At 41.5% G+C, this 19,478-nt stretch overlaps 1 protein-coding gene across 10 annotated transcripts in view; it reads right to left on the bottom strand.

Moving 5' to 3' along the window:
- Positions 1-3,618: 3,618 nt before the first annotated feature.
- Positions 3,619-19,478, bottom strand: part of TOX2 (TOX high mobility group box family member 2) — a 220,198-nt gene continuing 204,338 nt past the window's right edge. For 9 of the 10 annotated variants that reach the window (XM_053393915.1, XM_053393912.1, XM_053393918.1 and 6 more), the window contains 4 exons: positions 18,799-18,879; positions 13,737-14,144; positions 11,394-11,524; positions 3,619-4,810 (listed from right to left, as the gene is read on the bottom strand). In XM_053393915.1, the coding sequence (XP_053249890.1) occupies positions 4,774-4,810; positions 11,394-11,524; positions 13,737-14,144; positions 18,799-18,879 (657 nt within the window). In that variant the 3' untranslated portion in view covers positions 3,619-4,773. Of the gene's footprint in view, positions 4,811-11,326; positions 11,525-13,736; positions 14,145-18,798; positions 18,880-19,478 lie in introns of those variants that run through there. The other variant, XM_053393911.1, reaches the window with a different exon arrangement.

Below are 19,478 nucleotides of genomic sequence, written 5' to 3'. Positions count from 1 at the left end.
ACAACTTAGGCATGCTAAATTAACTGTAGTCAAGTGACTCTTATTCTGACTCCTAGAAGACTCTCATACATAAATTCATCTGCATCCCCAAAGTGCTGGAGGGAGTTCAGAAATTGGATTGTACCTCCACCCATAGTGAGGTTGTACTAGATTGCAAGAACTTTGGGCAATGGTATTCCGAGAAAGAAGTGCCACATTATACCAACTTCTCAATTACGTAGCACTTATCTATATGTATCAAGCATAACAAAAAATTGTATAATAAAGACTTGATAGTGCACCTGCTTATAGCAGCTAGAATTACCACCAGCTTTGGAAAAATGTAGACAGGGCCAATCTTACTACTCAGTACACTAAAGTGTGGGATACTGTCCTACCAGAAAAAAAACTAACTAATAAGCTGGGAGTCCTTAGGGGCTAAAGGAAAAAGGATGCTTTCATACCTGTTTGGTCTGACTTTATTTTGTTTGCAAGCAGGGAGAAACATGGCCAAGGAGCATCCCGTCCCTCCCCCCCGGCCATCAACCTATGACTGAATATGGCTCATAAAGTGACTCAGGACATTTGAATACTTTAATTACTTTCCCTCAGTATAATAGGGTTCATGTTTTGTAAGCGTGTCTTGTTTTACCATTATGTCCGTTATGAATAGTTCTAGTCACTACCTTTCTTGCACTCACATATCTGTTTATTTATTTTGGTTTTATTTTACGTCTGTATTTGTTCAACAGTGATCTATAATTGTATGTGGTATAGGTTTTTTTTTGTGTGTGCGCGCACGCACACACACCTCTTGTTCTGTTGAAATCAACAGGGCAGAACTGGCTTATATCCAATTACTTGAATCTAAAACATTACTGCTAAACTGAGAAAAGTGGGTTGTGTGGTAGCCGAAAAAAGACCAGGTACAGTGGTACCTCGGGTTACAAACACCTCAGGTTACAGACTCAGCTAGCCCAGAAATAGTACCTCAGGTTAAGAACTTTGCCCCAGGATGAGAACAGAAATCACATGGCGGCAGCGGGAAGCCCCATTAGCTAAAGTGGTACATCAGGTGAAGAACGGTTTCAGGTTAAGAATGGACCTCCGGAACCAATTAAGTTCGTAACCAGAGGTACCACAGTATAGGCATTATACTTTCTCCCTGATTTTGGCAGATAAGAACAGTGCATTATTCAGCAGATGACTATATCTATCAGTTCATGCTATGTAGAACACAAGTAAACAAGTAAACATTGAATTCTCCAACTTGTGAATAGTGCTTAATTTAGAGGCTTATCAAGTTGATAGTAAGATTGCAACACGAATGCCCTTTTGTTTGAAGTGTGAGAAGTATGCATTGCCACCACAAAATATCAGATAAAAGACTGGTTCTTTGCCAAAAGCATAGTGCCCCTAGATCTTTTTGTGTTTTGGATTCACTTGCATAGGATTCAGATCCTAAACAGACCCAACCATATGCAGAAATCATGTCTTCTCTCAATCCACCCTTTTCAGAAAATCCAAGGATGGCAGGTGTCAACAAAGGATTAATTCGCTGAATTACGGGAGGAGGAACACCATAGCTCCAAGATTTTACAATTATCAGGACATTGAAACTGCAATTAGAAAATGACCTCAAGTAAAAAAGGTAAAGATAAAGGACCCCTGGACAGTTAAGTCCAGTCAAAGGTGACTGTGGGGTTGCGGGGCTCATCTCACTTTCAGGCTGAGGGAGCCAGCATTTGTCCACAGAAAGTTTTCCGGGTCATGTGGCCAGCATGACTAAACTGCTACTGGCACACGGAGGACCATGATGAGTGCCAGAGCGCACAGAAATGCCATTTACCTTCCCGCCACAGTGGTACTAGAAAACTGTCTGTGGACAAGCGCCGGCTTCCTTGGCCTGAAAGCGAGATGAGCGGCGCAACCCCATAGTCACCTTTGACTGGACTTAACTATCCAGGGGTCCTTTACCTTTTTTACCTCAAGTACACTTTCCACACAATGGTTCCAACCAATAAATATTTGAGTGGACTCAAGGTTGCTTTGCCAATAGACAATAGTTGTAGTCCAGAATACATGAACTCCTGACTGAGCAAATGCATCATGCACCTGATGAAGTGGACTCTAGTCCATGAAAGCTTACAGTGGATGCTCGGGTTGCGAACGCGATCCGTGCGGGAGGCACGTTTGCAACCCGCAGCGCCACGTCTGCGCACACGCGGGTTGCGATTTGGCGCTTCTGCACACACGCAAGCGCCAAAACCCAGAAGTAACGGTATTTCTGGGTTCGGTGCAGTGCGCAACCCGAAAATACGCTACCTGAAGCGTCTGTATCCCGAGGTATGACTGTAAATGTGTTATTTTCAAAAGTCTAACAGGACGCTTCTGTTGGTTTCCCTGTTCACTTTCAGTCTGAAGGGCACTAGCTCCTTGCATGCATTTCCTTGTTTGGCATAGGGCTGCCCCTTCCACTGAGGTGAAAATGAAAATTTTCATTGGTAGAGGAACTCCACACATGCTTGGTCATCCATAAGCCATAAGCCCACGAAATTGGGGCAAGTAACTGCAGTAAGATCTCTTAAGGCAGAAAGCAAGTGTCTGTGACCTAAAGGAGGGGGTGGGAAACCATCAAAGTAAATGTGTGGAAGGGCACTCATGCGCATCTCCATAATTTCCCAAGTTTTCTCTTTTACTTTAACTATTTCCGTCCATCTGGGAACAAAACTCCATAGTTTTCTCCCTAGTTTGCATGTGTGTCTGTTTGTGACCTTTGGACCATGCCTTCGGCAGTCCATCCCTGGGACACCCCCCCTTCCAGTCCTACTACTGTTGGAGTAAGGGCAGATGGAGCACGTCAGCTTGGGAAGGTAGCCCCTCTATGATAAGGCAATGTTGATCCTGAACCTATGTTGCCTTGTGGGATATCTTCAGGAGAAGAAAAGGCTAAGGAGTAAACCCTACACAAATCCGGTGGAGTCCCCAGGACGGTTGGATGGTGTCTTGTATGCCTCCTCCTGGCAACTCCTACTGCCCAGCTGGTGCCAAACATATTGCTCTACTTTCATTTGGACCACATCAGTGAAGTTGGGGTGGGGTGGTGGTGGTCTGGTCGTCTGGGACAGCCCAGGACCTCCATACACACTGCCCAGGCTTGTGTCCCAGAGAGATCATTTTGGTGCTGCCAATTGGTTTGATTTGACTGGAGTGTCCCAGAGATGCGCTCCATTGTCTCGTGAGACAGGCAGATGCCAACAAAACAACAATATTGAAATTCCAACATCAGTAGGACGAGGGTTGCAGAACCTTCCAGCAGGGAGGGGATATCTGACATAGGATTTCCTTTCCAGTGTTTGACCTCTCAAGCCACCCACTGCACCATGCTTCCTATTTCCTCCTGGGATCACAGTATTGCAGGACCGCAGGATTGTAGGGCCCCAGCTAATGTAGCAAAGCACACTGGCTGTTCTTAAGCCTATGATCTTGCATTTCATTGTGCAGGTACATCATTAGCCACTCAGGACTTGGCAGCACATGAAATGTAACAGTATTTTGTGTCTCCGAACAGTTGGCACTTCCATCACGGAACCGACACAGAACAGCACCTGTGTGTGTTCCACAAAAGAATGAGGCTGCTTTGTTTCTACTTTTCATATGTTTTATTATAAAGAAAGGTAAGATAAGCATTGTGAGCCAAAATGTGCAGGTACTGCATAAACAGCACCACAAAGAAAATAAAAAAATAATAATTAAAAAAAAAACCATGGAAAACGCACTTTTCATAAACTGTAATCTGCTTTCTAATTTTTTCATAAATAGACAAAAATCCTTGTCAGCAATTTTAAATAGATGGACATATGGCTGAAAAAAATATAATAATGCCATATAACATGGATATAAACTGTCCATTTCTTGCTGTACAAATAATAGAAACGAGTTTGGCAGGGTGTTTTTTTTTGTTTGTTTCTTTTTATACACATCTCCATTCTATGTATAACTAAAAAAATGTGCTACAATTAATATAAAATGTTTTTACTATAAAGGAAACTACTAATTTCTTCCACAAAAAAATCTTAAAGATGTCTTTAGCACAGTTCTAAAACATTTATTAAGCTACTTACAACTATCCAACAAATTATATTTTTCATGGTCTTTTCACATTGTTTCCCTCTCATATTTGCACTTCTGCTTCCCATCTGCTCTGTCCACCTAACCTCCAAACAACAGGTTCTAATTTTTAATTTTTAAATTTAATTTTTTTTTTGCCAGACATCTGAGGCCTTTCGCATGTACAATATTCACAACAGACTTCACATTTGTCTTGCACAAAGGTTAGTGCCATTTAGCAAGTCATCGAAAGAGTGTCTCCTCCTGCTGAGCCAAGCCTAATGCCTCTGAGTGAGCGCGGCGCCTGGGTCTGTGCTGAATCTAAAAAGCAGTTCGCTAGGAAAATGGTCCATAGCTAAGCTGGTGGCAAGCAGAGAAAGGCGCGCGGGGCAGGCAGGTGGGGTTGGGGGGGTGGTCCTTTGTAAATTTTGTTCTTTGTGATTTATGCAAGGTTGGCTTCCATGTACAATAGGACTTCGGAGAAGAAGGAGAAAGGGAGGGAGGAGGAAGAGGAGAAGAGAAGAGAAGGAAAGGCATAAGCTGCTCTCAGAGCCAGGATATGAAGCCAAAGGCGAGGTGCTCTCTTGCCCTTGTGACTTGCTTGATGCCCATCTGGGTAGCCTGTATCACAGACCCTCTTAAATGTCCTTCCTTTTCACCTTTGCGGAATGGAGATGTCAGGGTTTAAGTGAGGTAGAGTGACTTGTCCCTTGGCAGCATGCTGTAAGAGAAACAGAAGGAAGAGGATGGGTGAGATTGTGAAAAATAATATTAATCATAATCATAATACAACCACCAGGCTAGCAGGCACATCTAGAATATATTCCATACTGGTATATAGGTTTATATATTCCCTACTTGCTATATACTGTAATTGCCACAAACTGGATTTTTAAAATGTGGGATACAACTATCCAAGCTTTTGATAGCAGCATTAGGATCGTCTGTGCTTGTAAATTACAAATAGATGGGAAGGCAGATTAAAGGGCAATCCTTCTTTCCTTGGCTTGAAATTCATAATGATTACAGAGATCTTAGGTGAAAAACACAATAATCAAAACCAATGGTATGTATGCTGTTGAATCTAATGCAAATTGAAGTGGCACACTATGACTTCGAAAAAGGATGTTTAAAAAAGTTGCCCTCTCAAAGAACAGAAACAATTTCTTTTTGCCAGATTATGAATAGCCAACTCAATCAAGGTGAGGCACAAACACAAATGTCAAAGTAATGAAAACCTGTTAGGTTAATTTAATGATATCTATCTGTCTGTCTGTCTGTCTATCTATCTATCTAATCTTTTTGCCAAACCATGAGAATGAGTTCAGCTCCTTAGGGGTAGGAGAAGAAGAGGCTACAAGGAAGTAAAAGACTGGAGATTTCAGGGCAATTTAAGCACCCCTCACTTGCATGGCTTCTTAGCTCTTTTGTTTTTAAACTGGACCCCTGCTCTCCATTACACAGCTTTAAATAGATTGGCCCACAACTGTCACCCCAAATTTGGCTCTCTGTGGTAGCAAATCTTTGCTGGTTTGTGCCCTGGAGATTAACTCTCCCTTCAAAAACACTGGAGTAGGAATAATGAGAACAGAGTGAAGCACTTCACTGATATATCTGTTTGCAAAAGAAGTCAGCATCCTATCATGTCCATCACATTCTCTCTTATAATTCACTTATCTGTACTTTTTTATAAGGAGCGTTTAAGATGTTCTGTCTTCCTATCCTCAGCAAAGATTTAATACGTAGACAAAGTAGTGAGGTCTTCTAGTACCAAAACTTCATTAATTTTACAAACTACTCTCCCAAACACATTACAGGCATTGCTATAAATAATTGAATCCAAACTAAGTGCGCTTACTATGTTTTATCTCTCCTTTCTTACGGTGTTTGTTCACTTACTCAAGTGATTTGGAAGACTGAATAATTTGGAATGAATCTTCCAGTCTCCATCATGAATTAGTGTAGTCTGTTTTTGTTTGGACAAACTGACTGTATGCAAGTCAGCAGGTCTGTGCGATTTGCTTCACAGACTAATGCTCTGTTCAAGCTGCTTATCCCAGGGTGCTCCCATGACCACTCTGGACTAAAAGGTTTAAAGAACACAGCCTAAATTACAAAGTTTGATTAAGATGGCCAGAGAGCAGATCATACATGGTGGCATGGAAGGGTAAACAATAATTAACTGTGAGAGATGAGAGCGGCTGACAATTATTCAGTGGTCTAATGTCTGATAAACAGAGAAGAAAAATAAACACAGCAGTAGCCTTTAATGAGAAAAACCCAGCGGTCATGACCATTATTAGGATGGAACAAGCCTGAGTAAAGTAACAGAGCAAATATTGATGGCAAGGTTCTAAGATCTGCTGCTCAGATGCTGCTGCACTTCAGATTTGGCACACAGTCCTGATAGTGCTGAAGCATTTTCACAAGAAGCTCTGAGGATGCAAAAAAGGAAACTGCATCGTATTGAACTCTCCATGTTCCTGTAACAAGCAACAATCTCAAGTAACAATGCATTCAATGCCCTTCCAAAGCCAATATCTGTGCCTCACCAGCTAGAGATGAGGTGCTACTGTTTAAGCCTTCAAAATGTCTGGAGCTTTATGGGTCTGGTTTGTTCCACTAGATAATCAAAATCTACAATAAGTAGAATAGTCAAAGCAACTTTTGTGCTATTTGTGCTCACAAATTATATGATAAACATGCTTCAAATCAAGGTTGCAAAAATTGCAAGGTGTGTGTGGATGGCTCAAAATTTCTGCAGACCATCCATACCACCTCTCTTTATATAAGTCTGCACTATGCTGGAGGTATATTGCAAAAAAAAAAAAACAACAACAACAACCACCAAACACCTCATCTTTCATCAACGTGATTTCTGTTTGTGAAGTTTACAACATGTTTTCCTGAAACTTTTTTTTGATGTGTCTAGATCCAGCCTAAGTCCCAGCCCCTACAGAATCTGAACAAACATATACTGTTTGAAAAAACACACAAAAAGAACACGAATTAGGAAGGAGGCTGGGTTTGCTAACTTTAGCAAGGTAGTATGGTCTAGGGCTATAGCATCCAAGAGCATATGAGAGGCATGTTGCCATTATAATATTTACTGAATAGCCAAGTGCATTTCCTACAATTATGGAATTAAACAATTGTACTATAGTGCCATTCATTTCCTCCTGAATCCCATTATCAAAGGATTACACTGTGCCTATCATCAGATTGACCCAAGACCACTGATTCTGTCCAAGGTGCACTGCCTATGTTAGACCTTCATAACAGATGTTTGAATTATGCTGACTTTAAAAGAACAACGGTGTGTTCATTGCAAGCATCAAATAGTACGAGAAGACTGTGAGCACGATTCGTCCAGGGATGACATTTGATGCAGACTGTCATACATTGTGAGGGAGGCCAGAATCATCAGCAACCCTCACCCACCCCCTGCCAAAAAATATATGCCCCACACTGAATTTTGCTGCAGAAGTTAGTTCACCTCATAATCTGCTTTAATGATTTTCTGTCATCCTTAGCCTAATCTGCATGGTTTAAATATGATTTTCCAGGAATATGAGATAAAACCATGAAATCTGACATTTTCACTGTGACAAAGGCATGAAATGTGAGCGCTTTGATCATGAATGGTATGGGGCACTGTGTACACAATACTGCATCTTGCCAGAATGCCAAGAGCTTGTTTTCCTTCCTTAGAGCGGCTACCTGCCTGCTGCATTCATGTTTCATTAAGGTACTCTAGCATTCTTCAGCATGCCAATACACCTAAATAATGCAACTTTTATATTGGGTTATATATTATTTTGATATTAAGCTATATAATGAAGCTGCACTTGAGAGGCTTCTAACCTACATCAGCCCCAAAACAGGTGTCTCATTACATAACCTGCCTTCTGAAGTGCGTATGTGTGTGAGAGAGAGACACAGAGAAACACAAACACACACACACACACACACACAGAGAGAGAGAGAGAGAGAGAGAGAGAGAGAGAGAGAGAGAGAGAGAGAGAGAGACTTACATGGAATGTTTAAAAATTAGCCCCTTTTTGCTGCAAACAGCATCACATAGAACCAATAGAAACAGCAATATTTTGGAAAGTCCTGAATGCCAAATATGCTTGAAATTGCTTATTTGCCTCCCACATTATTATAAAAATAACATACCACACCGTTTCTTCCTACTGCAAGGTACTATTTATTCCACAGCAAGTTCTGTGTGGATACGTGTAGTATGAAGGACCCAAACAAGCATTTCCTCTACACAAGTTCAAAAAGCATTAAGCACTGGCATTCCAAAACATTTATGCCTTCTCTTGAACTTTCCAGATTATTTAAGGAAGAGCACTTCCCCGCTCTCTCTTTGTAGGAAGGGGCCTTGAAGTCGGGCCTTGAATTTCCCAAATTCCATTTCCACCTAATGGAGGTGAAGGTGAGGCAGCCTTGTTGCAGAAAGGCAGCCTTGTCTCAGAAAAGCATCTTTTGCCACTTTACCTCTTTGTCTGGTCCTTTAATAATACAATAGATAAATGTGCACTCTGGTGCTGGAGGTGGGAAGGCATACAAATGGAACTTAAGAAAAGGAAAAGAAAGAAATTCCCGAGTCTTCTCCTCCACTCCCTTATCCTTTTCGGGAGGAAGCAGTTTGGAAAAGATAGAGGGGATGTGGGTTAGCTTTCTCACTTGTTTCTAGTCAATCAGAGTTGTGCTCAGCAGCTTTTGCTACAAACAGGAGAAATGCGTTTTTGGAAGAAGGATGTACGTCTGACCCAAACAGAGTTGGTATGCTTCCACAGCGGGCTTGTGGATGAAATGATGGACACCTGGATGGATGGAAGGCATTCTCTGACTAGCAGGGACAAGGTCACACCCACGTCATGCATTTAAAGCCATGGTTTCTCCCTCAAAGAATCCTAGGAACTACAATTTCCAGCATCCTTTGGGGGAAGCCATGTATTTTAAATGTGCATTAAATGTACATAGTGTGGCATGTCTTCAGCAAGAGTCTTTCTCAGTAATGCAAAATGAGACCTTTTAACTTGGGATCTTACATATGAAAAAAAACAAATAAAAATAGTTTGCCACTGGGAAAAGGCTGTAGCTGTTTGCCTCTAGCTAAGCACCTGCAATCCCTGGCTATAATTTAAAACGTTGGCCACTTTTTTTTTAAGGTCAGTATTTACCTAAAAAAATCACTTAAACAGTAAACATTTGAAAACAGGGTGCTCAGTTCCTCCTCTAAATGCCAACATTTAAGCACTATCAAAATTTACACAGCCAAGTTGTAACACTTTAGGCCTTATGTGTACAGAACTGTTTTGCCATGGTACTGGAGACAAGTTGTCTCAAAGGACAGCAAGAAAAACTTTTCAGGCTTCCCCTGGTGGCAGGGTGGGGAGGTAGGGTTTACATTCACAAAGAGGACACTGGGCGGGAAATCCCTGCAGCAAAGCAGCTTCAAAACAGACAGAAGTAATCCTCAGGGACCAGTACAATATTCACTTGTGCTACAGAAAGGATGGGAGATGCTCTCTATGCAGAAACTCCACTGGATGACCACAGAGAGTAGAGATGAATGTTGTATTTCTGGATGGAGTGATGCCATAGATAAAACTTGAAGTTTCAATAACATATTCCTGTCTTCTTAAACAAAACAAAGCCCAGTGCTTAATCCACATTGCAACTGACCTATCATGGCACCTCCCAGGGAACCCTGGGAATTGTGGGGCTTCCCCCCCACAAAGGTACTGAGAGATTATAAGACCAAACTGCCACAGAGAACTGTGGTTCTTAGGATCCTTTATGAGATTCTTTATTTGAAGCAGATGACATGTGCCAGTCAAACTGGTTTATGTTTGCAATGGATACAGGACTGAAGGGGGGAAAGGCTAAGCTTCCCCTTCTGTGCATTTCTACCCAGCAATATATAAAAACAGATGTGTAGCCAATCAGTGAGAAGAGCCTTATTCTTACAAATCAAAGATGAGATGATAAACATGGATTTTAGTTACACTGCTTTAGTGGACAGAACTGACTTATTCTTCATACATCAAAAAATGCTCTGTACATAGGAAGCAGGTATCAAGAAGAATGGTTCCTAACTGGCTTTCTTCATGCCATGCTAGTATTCATTATGCAAGGAACTTTTTTTTTTATCTAGAGGAGTATTCACATATCATGCTGTAAGCAATGCTTCATATTCTGACTCAGGTGTCTTGTGGGTAGGAAGCAATGGACTCAACATTTAGCTCAGCCCTACATTTTTTGCAAATCATAAAGAAAATTCACACTGCATATGCTCAGAACTAGATGAGCACCAGCAGGATGGTGGCACTTTGTATGGGGATTCTTGCTTGTATACTGAATGCATTGTTGATGCAATCATGTGCAATTGATTGCTTTAAAAAAAAGCCTAGGGTTGCAATGCATTTGTTCATGTGCATTACTTAAAGAAGGGACCCGCCTCCTACTATTGTAGGACTACAACTCCCATAATCCATTGTCACTGGCCCAGCATGCTAGGGCTGATGGGAGTTGGAGTAGAACAAATTCTAGAGGGCCACAGCTTCCTCACCTGATTTAGATGGAGGAGAAAATAATGGGAAAGAATGGAAGGTTGCAGCAAGAGCAAATGACCAGTTCTGATATTAATTCTAGAAACTATGAACATTTGGAAGGCAGGCAAGTAGAAGACTAGGCACAGCTGATCCACAGAAGATCTGGGAAATTCATTTGATTCAAAACGCTTGGGAAAGTACCTCCTACTTTCTAGTAAGAGTTTTCTTGTAACTCTAAAGAGTGAACTGAAAGCATTGAAAGCCAGCATGCACACGTGCCATTTGATAAAGGAAAAGATACAGATGTATTACTACTTTCAGCTAGCAGAAGTTATAGAAGGCTATGAGGAAATGCAAAAGCAAAAACCTCTGGGTGCAGACATGCTCAATCATCATGCCTTAATTATTCAATCCGACATAATCGGTTTAACTATCACATCACATATCCACGAGAGTTCTAACCATTTTATTGGTACACGTTCATAAGTACAAACTCATAAAAGAAAGGACAGGTAAAGAAAAAAGTTGAGTTTTTGTCAAGTTAACACTGGGCCACTTTAGTCTGAAAACACAATTGTTCTGAAGACAATATAGCATTATTCCTTGGAAAGGTATTGAATAAAAACGCTCATGCACAAAACAAGTATGAATGTTTTTGAAACATGGTGCTTTGATTACTTCCATCATTTAGACAGCCCTCTAAACATGCTGAAATTACTTATTTTGTCTACTGGCCTGCAGTGGTTAATTCCGCACTCTCTGCTGGGGTATTCATTGTCCCACTCGGTATTTCCTGGGGGGTTTGATGCAGCAGGTGATCGCGGCCCAACACTGTTCTGAAACTCAGATGAAATATGAGAGAAGTCCTAAACGTGGAAGAACAGCGGAAAAGAAAATGTTATAAAGCAGGATATGGGCAAAACTGTCTGGCTTTACCTATAACTTCCAAACAGAATCCCAGCTGAGCAAAGTGCTTTAATGTATGGATAGCAATATGTTCAAGAACTTCATTTAAATCAAGACCAAAGTGAAAATATACAACAGGATGTTTATTCTCTAAAGAAATCACCTGCTTTCTTTCTCTTCTTTGTTTTACAAGGTCATGTTTTGAGAAAAATTCCTTCCACATTTATTGCCCATATTATGCACAATGACACATAGATGCTTTTGCCTGCATCTATGTTTTTGTTTTGTTTCTTTGCAATCATAAACACTTTCCCCAAAAGAAATGCGTCTCTCACTGCTCTAAGGCATTAAAGTAGTTGAAGTAAAAGTAATGTGGTGAGGAGAATCTTTACAAGCACTGTTGCTTCATCTGATGACACCTTTTTGACTCCAAAAAAGCTTGAGAGACAGTCTAATGAGAGATGCTGTTGCAGATGCTGGTGTATGGTTTAATCATAATCAAATGAACAGCATCTATTAACTAGGAAAAGATGAGATCTGAACAAGGAATTCAAGCAACAAGGTTTATAAAAAATTTTGGACCAGTGATGCAAAATACTCCATTTCCAAGTTCACCTACTTTAGAGCTCTTCAACTGACTTTAATTAGTGTTAGTTCTACTTCACTATAATTATTTTGAAGCTGGTTTGAAGATTTTGATCTAAATTACTACGTTGCAAACTACCACAGTGATAAACCATGACAAAAATGTTCATATTTGCAGATCACTTCTCACTCTCAATTCCCAAAAGAAAGCTAGGAGCATTATGCTATTATAATATTCAGAATATGGATAACCATGATGTGACATTTCAGAAGGAAGACTTTCAATAAAGCTATTTCTCTCCACCCCCACCCCCAATTGACATCAACCAGGTGCAAATACAAGGCAGCTCAGAATCCAAGGAAAATACCAACTCTGAGAGTTCAGGAACATGGAAGGTTCTGCTCATATAAGTCCATGTATCCAATTACCTATATGACAGACGTCCTGAACACATAACCTGTGGGGAAACTGCACTGCAGATTCACCTTTGAACGCAAAATGATAAATTCACAGGATCCGTCTTGATGAACAAATCCACACACTTGAAAATGAGGGGCATAACTTTGAAATGCTTTTCAATATAAGAACTCCTGACTGCCGAAATCTCCATTAGTTAGCACAGCAGCAGCAATGCTGAGCTTTTGCCACCGGTGCTTTGGTGTGCCTGGCTAATATATTGCTCCATTTGGGGGCAGTATATAGAAACCTCCCACAACAAGGTGGTGCATTTTATTATAGGATTCAAATTATTCCAACCCAGAAAGTAATGACAGTTAATGGCCTTTACGTGCCATTTGAAAAAGTAGTCTTGGGTGTGCCAACTTGATGTGATTCAGGAGGCTCCTGATGGGTAGCCCCTTTGAAGATCAGGGAAATTATGCTCTGGGAGATGTTTAAGCCTTTCCTCCCATGCCTTTCCCCCAGTGTAAATCAGCCCACACTCACCAAAAATTGCTACTAGCTAAACAAGCGGAAAAGACAGCAAAAGATGCTATTCCTGTCTTTTACCCGTTTTGGAGCTAACAGCAGTTGGAGGAAGGGTAGCATTCACATGGGGGGAAAGCCATAGGAGGAAGGAAAGGCTGAAACAGTGGTCTTGTTCACACATTAATGGTTAATGGTTTGTCATGAATGTTTGTTATTTCACTATCTTTGCTCCTCCCATGGGAGAAACAAACCATGACCTTTGGCTTAGCGTCATGTCCAAATCAGGGATCATGTAACCAAGGTTTATTCTAGGGCTTGCTGACCATAGTTTGCTTGAGCAAAACGAAACCACAATTCTTGCCAGGGATCGTGGTTTGCTTTTCCAGAGTGTTAACAGGGACGAACAAAGAAGGTAAGATCAGCAGATTTGTGATAAATCGTTAACTGTAAGGGTGAAGTAGGGCACGCTCTTCCGAAGCACCATTTCCCCAGTGTTCAAAGCAGCCCAGTAGGGGCTGCTGATTAGCAAAACAAATAACCAAGGGACACTCCAATCATGGATCTTTTGAGGAGTGTGTCTAGTTCAGCCACAAGTTCGCAAAACCCAGATGTGCAGAATTGATGGTTAAGAATGGTAATTTAGGGCTCAAGCCACTCACCTGCTGGCCTGGTGGTGAAGAGTTCATTGGGGGCTGTACCTGTAGTGCCATGGAAGGAGACAAGATGGGTTGCTGTGGGACCTGCTGCATGCTGAGGGACTGGTTGAGGATGGAGCTCTGTGGGTGGTGCAAAGACAGCTGCTGATGGAGAGGGGGGCTGATCTGGAAAGAAGGGGGTGGCGAGGCACTGATGCTGGGCAACATGGGTTTGGAATTGAGGGTCCTGGAGAGGCCGGGGTGAGGGTGTCCACGGTAGCTCTGCAGGTCTGCTGGGGACAAGAAGGAGCCCAAGCCAGGATAGGGTGATGAGGCCTGTGGTGGCATCGTATACAAGGGCTGTTTCGGTGGGATCATTTTTGAAGGTTGGTTGGTTTGGGCACTTTTTGTCTCCCCTTGGTCAGCTGAGCTCTGCAAAACGGTGGGAGGAGGAACCACACAAACACATAGAACAGATTGCAAATGAAGGATAAGTCACTGAAATTAAGTACATGCAACTTCGACATCTGAATAACTCAAAGGCACAGTTCTCCTCCCCTTTTAAACTTTGCCCCTCCTATCAGATGATACTAAGAAAGGAAACCTAAGAACGAGTTGTAAAATGCATGATTTAACACATGTTTCCAGTGCTTGAAGTTCAATAACAGTTGGCCAAAATAAATAAATATCACAATGGAAATCAATATGGCATGGAGCAGTGGAGAGGAGGCAACATAGCTCAGTGGTAGAGCACATGTTATGCACGCAGAAGATCCCAGGACCAATCCTTAGCCACTCTACTTAAAGGATTCCCGGGACCCCCTAAAGCAACTGCCAGTCAGAGTAGCCAATAGAGCCCAGGATGGACAAATCTAAGGCTGCTTATTAAATTATGCTGCACTTGTCAGTTGTTTTACAATTATTGCCTTTTTCAAATTCACAACAATCACCATGGTGCTACTGACTGATTAGTTGCAAAATGGGCAGCAGCATCTCAATGGCTACCCAGTAAGTTCATGATGCATTGGAGAGATGAAATGAGGTCAAAACTATTAAAAAAACCAAAAAACTTTCTACTGAACTACAGTGGCTTCAGAGTTGAAAAATACAGGGCAGGGGGGAGGTATCTGGGCTGTGATGGAGATGGAATAAAATAGAGGGGAATATAGCAATTTCTAATTCTGGTGGCCTCAGCATCTAAGTAACTAATGAAGGTGCCCCAGTCCCAAACTGAAGGATTGTTGGTGTTTGCTATCTTCTATGCCACCTGCTCCACTCTGTACAGGGATTTTCTAACATTAAAAAATTACTTATTTATCTATCTAAAGCAATAGACAAGATTTTAAGGCATTTGCCAGCAAAGATAATTGGGTGATGGTGAGGGGTTTTTTTGCTCTCTCTCTCAAAGTCCTCATTCCAGATTTATTTAAATATGAAAGTCACCTTTTAAAACTCTTTTTTAAAAAAGCCCACAACAGTTATTATTGCTGCTTTGCTAAATGCGGCGAGATACTGCACCAATGAATTATATGCAGCATGAGCAGAATACCAATATCAAAATATCCAACCTTAAATACATTCAGCGCAGTTATGAATCTTTTTAAACACTTAAACCAATGAAAGGGACTCGGATTATTTCCTTTTTGACCTTTTTGCCACAGCTCTTAACCTTCAAGCATGGCTCTGTTAACTCCCCAGGCAACGTTCCTCAGTGCTCACTCCACAGCATGAAGTACATGTTTACCCCTATTTTAATTATACTGAAATTAAAATTATTTAATTTTTTTTCAAAGGGAAAAAGTAAATGTAATTCCGCACAATTTTAACTCACTTTAAAATGGCAGCCTTGGCTTGGCCGCTTGTATACTACTGATGCTGGGAGCTCTCCGTGGTTCTGAAGCAGTGTGCCTACCGCATAGGGGAAGAGTGGCGGCTCAGCGGTAGGACACATGCTTTGCAGACAGAAGGTCTCAGGTTCAATACCTGGTTGAAAGAGACTCCTGTCTGAAACCCTGGAGAGCTGCTGCCAGTCAGTGCAGACAGTTCTGAGCTAGATGGGCCAATGGCCTGACTCAGTGCAAGGTGGCTTCCTATGTTCTTGTTGAAGTAGGTTGGCTACCCATCCAGTTCTCTCCCTCACAGCTTCAGTCAGGAGTGCCAACAGGGTTTTCTGGGGCCAGTGGGCTTTCTGACCCACATGCAAGGATTTGCTCTGTGTCATAGGCAAATTTGTGTCCTCTTCTGCAGGTGGAGTGGAGGGTATGGAAGTAAATCAGTGGCCACACATAGAAACCATCTCTGTTTTTAGCCAGAGATTGGATGGCCATTTGTCATGGATGCTTTAGTTGAGATTCCTGCATTGCAAGACCAGATGACCCTCGGGATTCTATGAGATGTGTGTAGTGCATGAATGAGGGGTGGAATGAAAAGTTCTGGCTCTGCTCACTTTTGCTGACACCCACTTTCATTCTGGACCCTTCCATTGCTGACATGCAGCTCCTGGAGGCTTGGCCATGAGGCTGAAAAAAGTCCTTTGTCCCAATATATCTGTTATTCATAGAACACGGTGACAGTGGCCACTGAAGGAATATCTATGGATTACCAGCAGATTTTTTTTAAAAAAAATCATTATTATATCTCAGTGTCTCCTTTGTTGTAGCAGATAATAATTCTTATTTTCCTATTCCCATTGCCACCTGATCAGCCACACCATTACGCGTTATTGCTCCATCAGATGCTCTTTCTCATCTTGCTATAATGCATCTATGTGACATCAGGTAGTGATAGTTGCTGGCTCTGGTGCAGAATACTACTTCAGCACAGAAATGCTTCCATTACTATGGACAAGAAAAACAACCGCAAAGCAAATGAGCCACACTGTATACACGGCAACAGCCACCTACTGGATATATTCGGAAATACAAAAATATTTACAGAGTAAACCTGCCAATCTTAACCCTTCAAGGCCCACTCCCCAATTTCACTCAACTCTTTCCTTTGACACTCCATTTAATAGTGTCTTCTTCTTCTAAATAAATTTATATAAAATTCCAGCTACTTTTGCTTTGCTATGTCATTCATCAAAAGCTAGTGCCTAGTTTCCTTCCCTCTCTACAGTAGCAGAACTAGCCGCACACTTTTCTTCCTCACATCTAGATCCTATTCCTTTGAACAGCAGCAAATGTTGCATGGGCTCTTCAGAGGCAGCATCTTGCTCTCTCTGCCAAGCCCATGTTTTGGGATAGAAGGCATTCCTAACTTCTAATCCTATGAAATTTGAAAAATGAAGTCCTCCACTCAGTATATCAGATACTGAGAATTCACAATCTGCAGGTAGTACAAAATAATATGAAGCATATGTTGGGAAGGAGGGGCCAGTATCGCTTGGAAATTCTTTCTGGGTTTGAGGCAACATAGAGGTCCATGCTTGCCAGCTTTAAATGACCTTAATGATCACATGAACAATTTTACTATCATGACCGTAAGTGCACAAATGAACTGACAACCATGTACAAATATGTTTGATCAAAGATGTCAATCACAGCTGTACATTGATTGATCCCTTCCTCATCTTTGTTTCCTTAGATGTAGGATCCTGCCCAACCCATTTTAACAAAACAACTATTCAACATATATTTCCCACTGCTATGCCCTGGATCTAATGAAAGTCAACCTAGTGCACCATTCTCTTTTTAACAGTAGGCAAGCAGATGCATTTGGATGTCATGCAAAGACTAAGCCAGAGCTTTTCGAACTGTGTGTTGCGACACATTAGTGTGTTGGCTGCAGTGTGTAGGTGTGTCGCACAAATGCTCCCACCACTCCTCCCACAGCTGGAAAGGGGCTAGTTTATGCTCTGGTTTGCTAGTAAAATTGAATTACTGTGCCGTACTAAAAGATTCATGTCTAAAAGATGTGTCAACAACATGAAGAGTTTGGAAAGCTCTGGACTAAGCTATAAAAAGACCTGTAGTGAGCATTGGGCTCACGCACTCCCTCCATCACCCTAGCATGGCCACAAGGAGGAGATAGTAGTATGCTTTCGATTGCAATTAACTACAGTTTAGCATGCTGTCCAAATCAGCTTCATAAACTTGGTTGGTTGAAGTTTAGGATTAACCACAGTTTGTTGGGTTTGGAAGACAAAGCAAGCTGCAGTTAATGTACCTAAAAATCTTCTAAATTCTTCCTTGTGGAACAGAGAGCAAGTGGGCTGTAGTCGCTTCTTCTACAACCTCGTGCTTTCTTTTGTTTACCTTCTGGTACACCCCAGCTGAAGCTGTCTCTCCCTTTGAATCACCTGCTACTACCACTCCTGAATCTAACAAAAACACCAACATTCTACAGAGTAATGCAATATATAAAATGATGGTGATGGGATTTTGATATTATTATTATTATTATTATTATTATTATTATTATTATTATTATATTTAATGCAGAATTCTCTGGGCCCTAATCACCAGGGCTGATCCTCTGCTGCTGCAAATCAGTCTTGAAGGGGTAAATATGTATATCCAGCACATATCAGCTGCATGCAAAGTTCACGAAACCTGGCCTTGGCTCTTCCATGCCATAATGGTGCTTACAAAGAGCTGACAGCTTTGCGAAGAACACGAAACCTCCAGTATGGTTTGACTGTGGACAAAACCATCTAATGAAAGTTATGTTTTGTCTTGCTTTAAGGGGTTTGGGATCGCTCTGCCGATGATCCAATCTGTCTTTGATTATGTGAGTAAACAAGTATTAACCCAGACCTTCAAATCAAAGTTATGACTCTGGTGACAGCAGGGAGCAATCCCAGAAGTCCTGCCTCTAAACATTGCAATATACTACAGTAAACCAGGTGGGTTTTTTTGTTTTGTAAGAGGGGGAGACTGGCATCCCTACAATGTATCCTTGAGCCATGCCACAAAGTATTTCGCTTTGCTCTTGCAGAAGGTAGTTAACACTGAAATCAGTTTTGATAGCACGGTTACAGTGCATTTCTTATAAACTTGCTCCTCCCCAGAGACTTCCACGAGTTGCAACTAATTTATCATTGCCACATCCATAGCGATTCACGTATGAAACATAGTCTGGTTACCTTGGAAACCAAGCTGGCCCGGTAGGCTGCCAGAGCTTTTAGATACTCCTTCTTTGCTGCTTCGGTTTTCCTTTTATATGCCTGAAAAGCCCAAGAAAAGAATATTAATTAAACAAACAGAATAGGATGGTACTTTTCTGACTGTGCTGTGACTTACTCCTTGCATATTCCTGAAGGGGACTGTGACCTGCTTTGATTTGTTACAAGAGGAGACTTCATGTATGACTGATGTGAAACTGCAATTGGTCTGCAATTTCCAAAGACAGAACGCGGGCCTAAATCAAAACCACCATATCTAAACAATTAAAAAGAACCTGGAATCAATAAATAGTACCTGGTCTATTATAGATTGTGCTATCTTGTATTTCATCTGTATGCTTCTGCAGTGCATGAGATAGCTTAACTAGTTGTTTGAAGTGGTCAAGATTCTGGGTCTTGTTCAAAGTGTAAAAAAAATTATGGTCTGAAATGGTTACTGAAAGAACCATCCCCTATAAGTCTAACTGCATGCTGCAGTCATCAGGAGACGTCCTTTCCTATATCCAATCCACAACAGGTGGGTGGGTAAGTGGGGCAGGGCCTTCTTGATGGTGGCACCTGGGTTCTGGAAGAGCCTATCCAACAAAACTCCAGGAAATCCAGTTGACCTACAATCTCCCTGCCTTCTGTAGGAAGGTAAA

Source organism: Podarcis raffonei, chromosome 6 (assembly GCF_027172205.1).
Source record: "Podarcis raffonei isolate rPodRaf1 chromosome 6, rPodRaf1.pri, whole genome shotgun sequence".
Lineage (NCBI taxonomy): Eukaryota > Metazoa > Chordata > Lepidosauria > Squamata > Lacertidae > Podarcis > Podarcis raffonei.
Note: the sequence above shows the minus strand (reverse complement) of the source record. Positions and strands in the feature narration are given on the sequence as shown.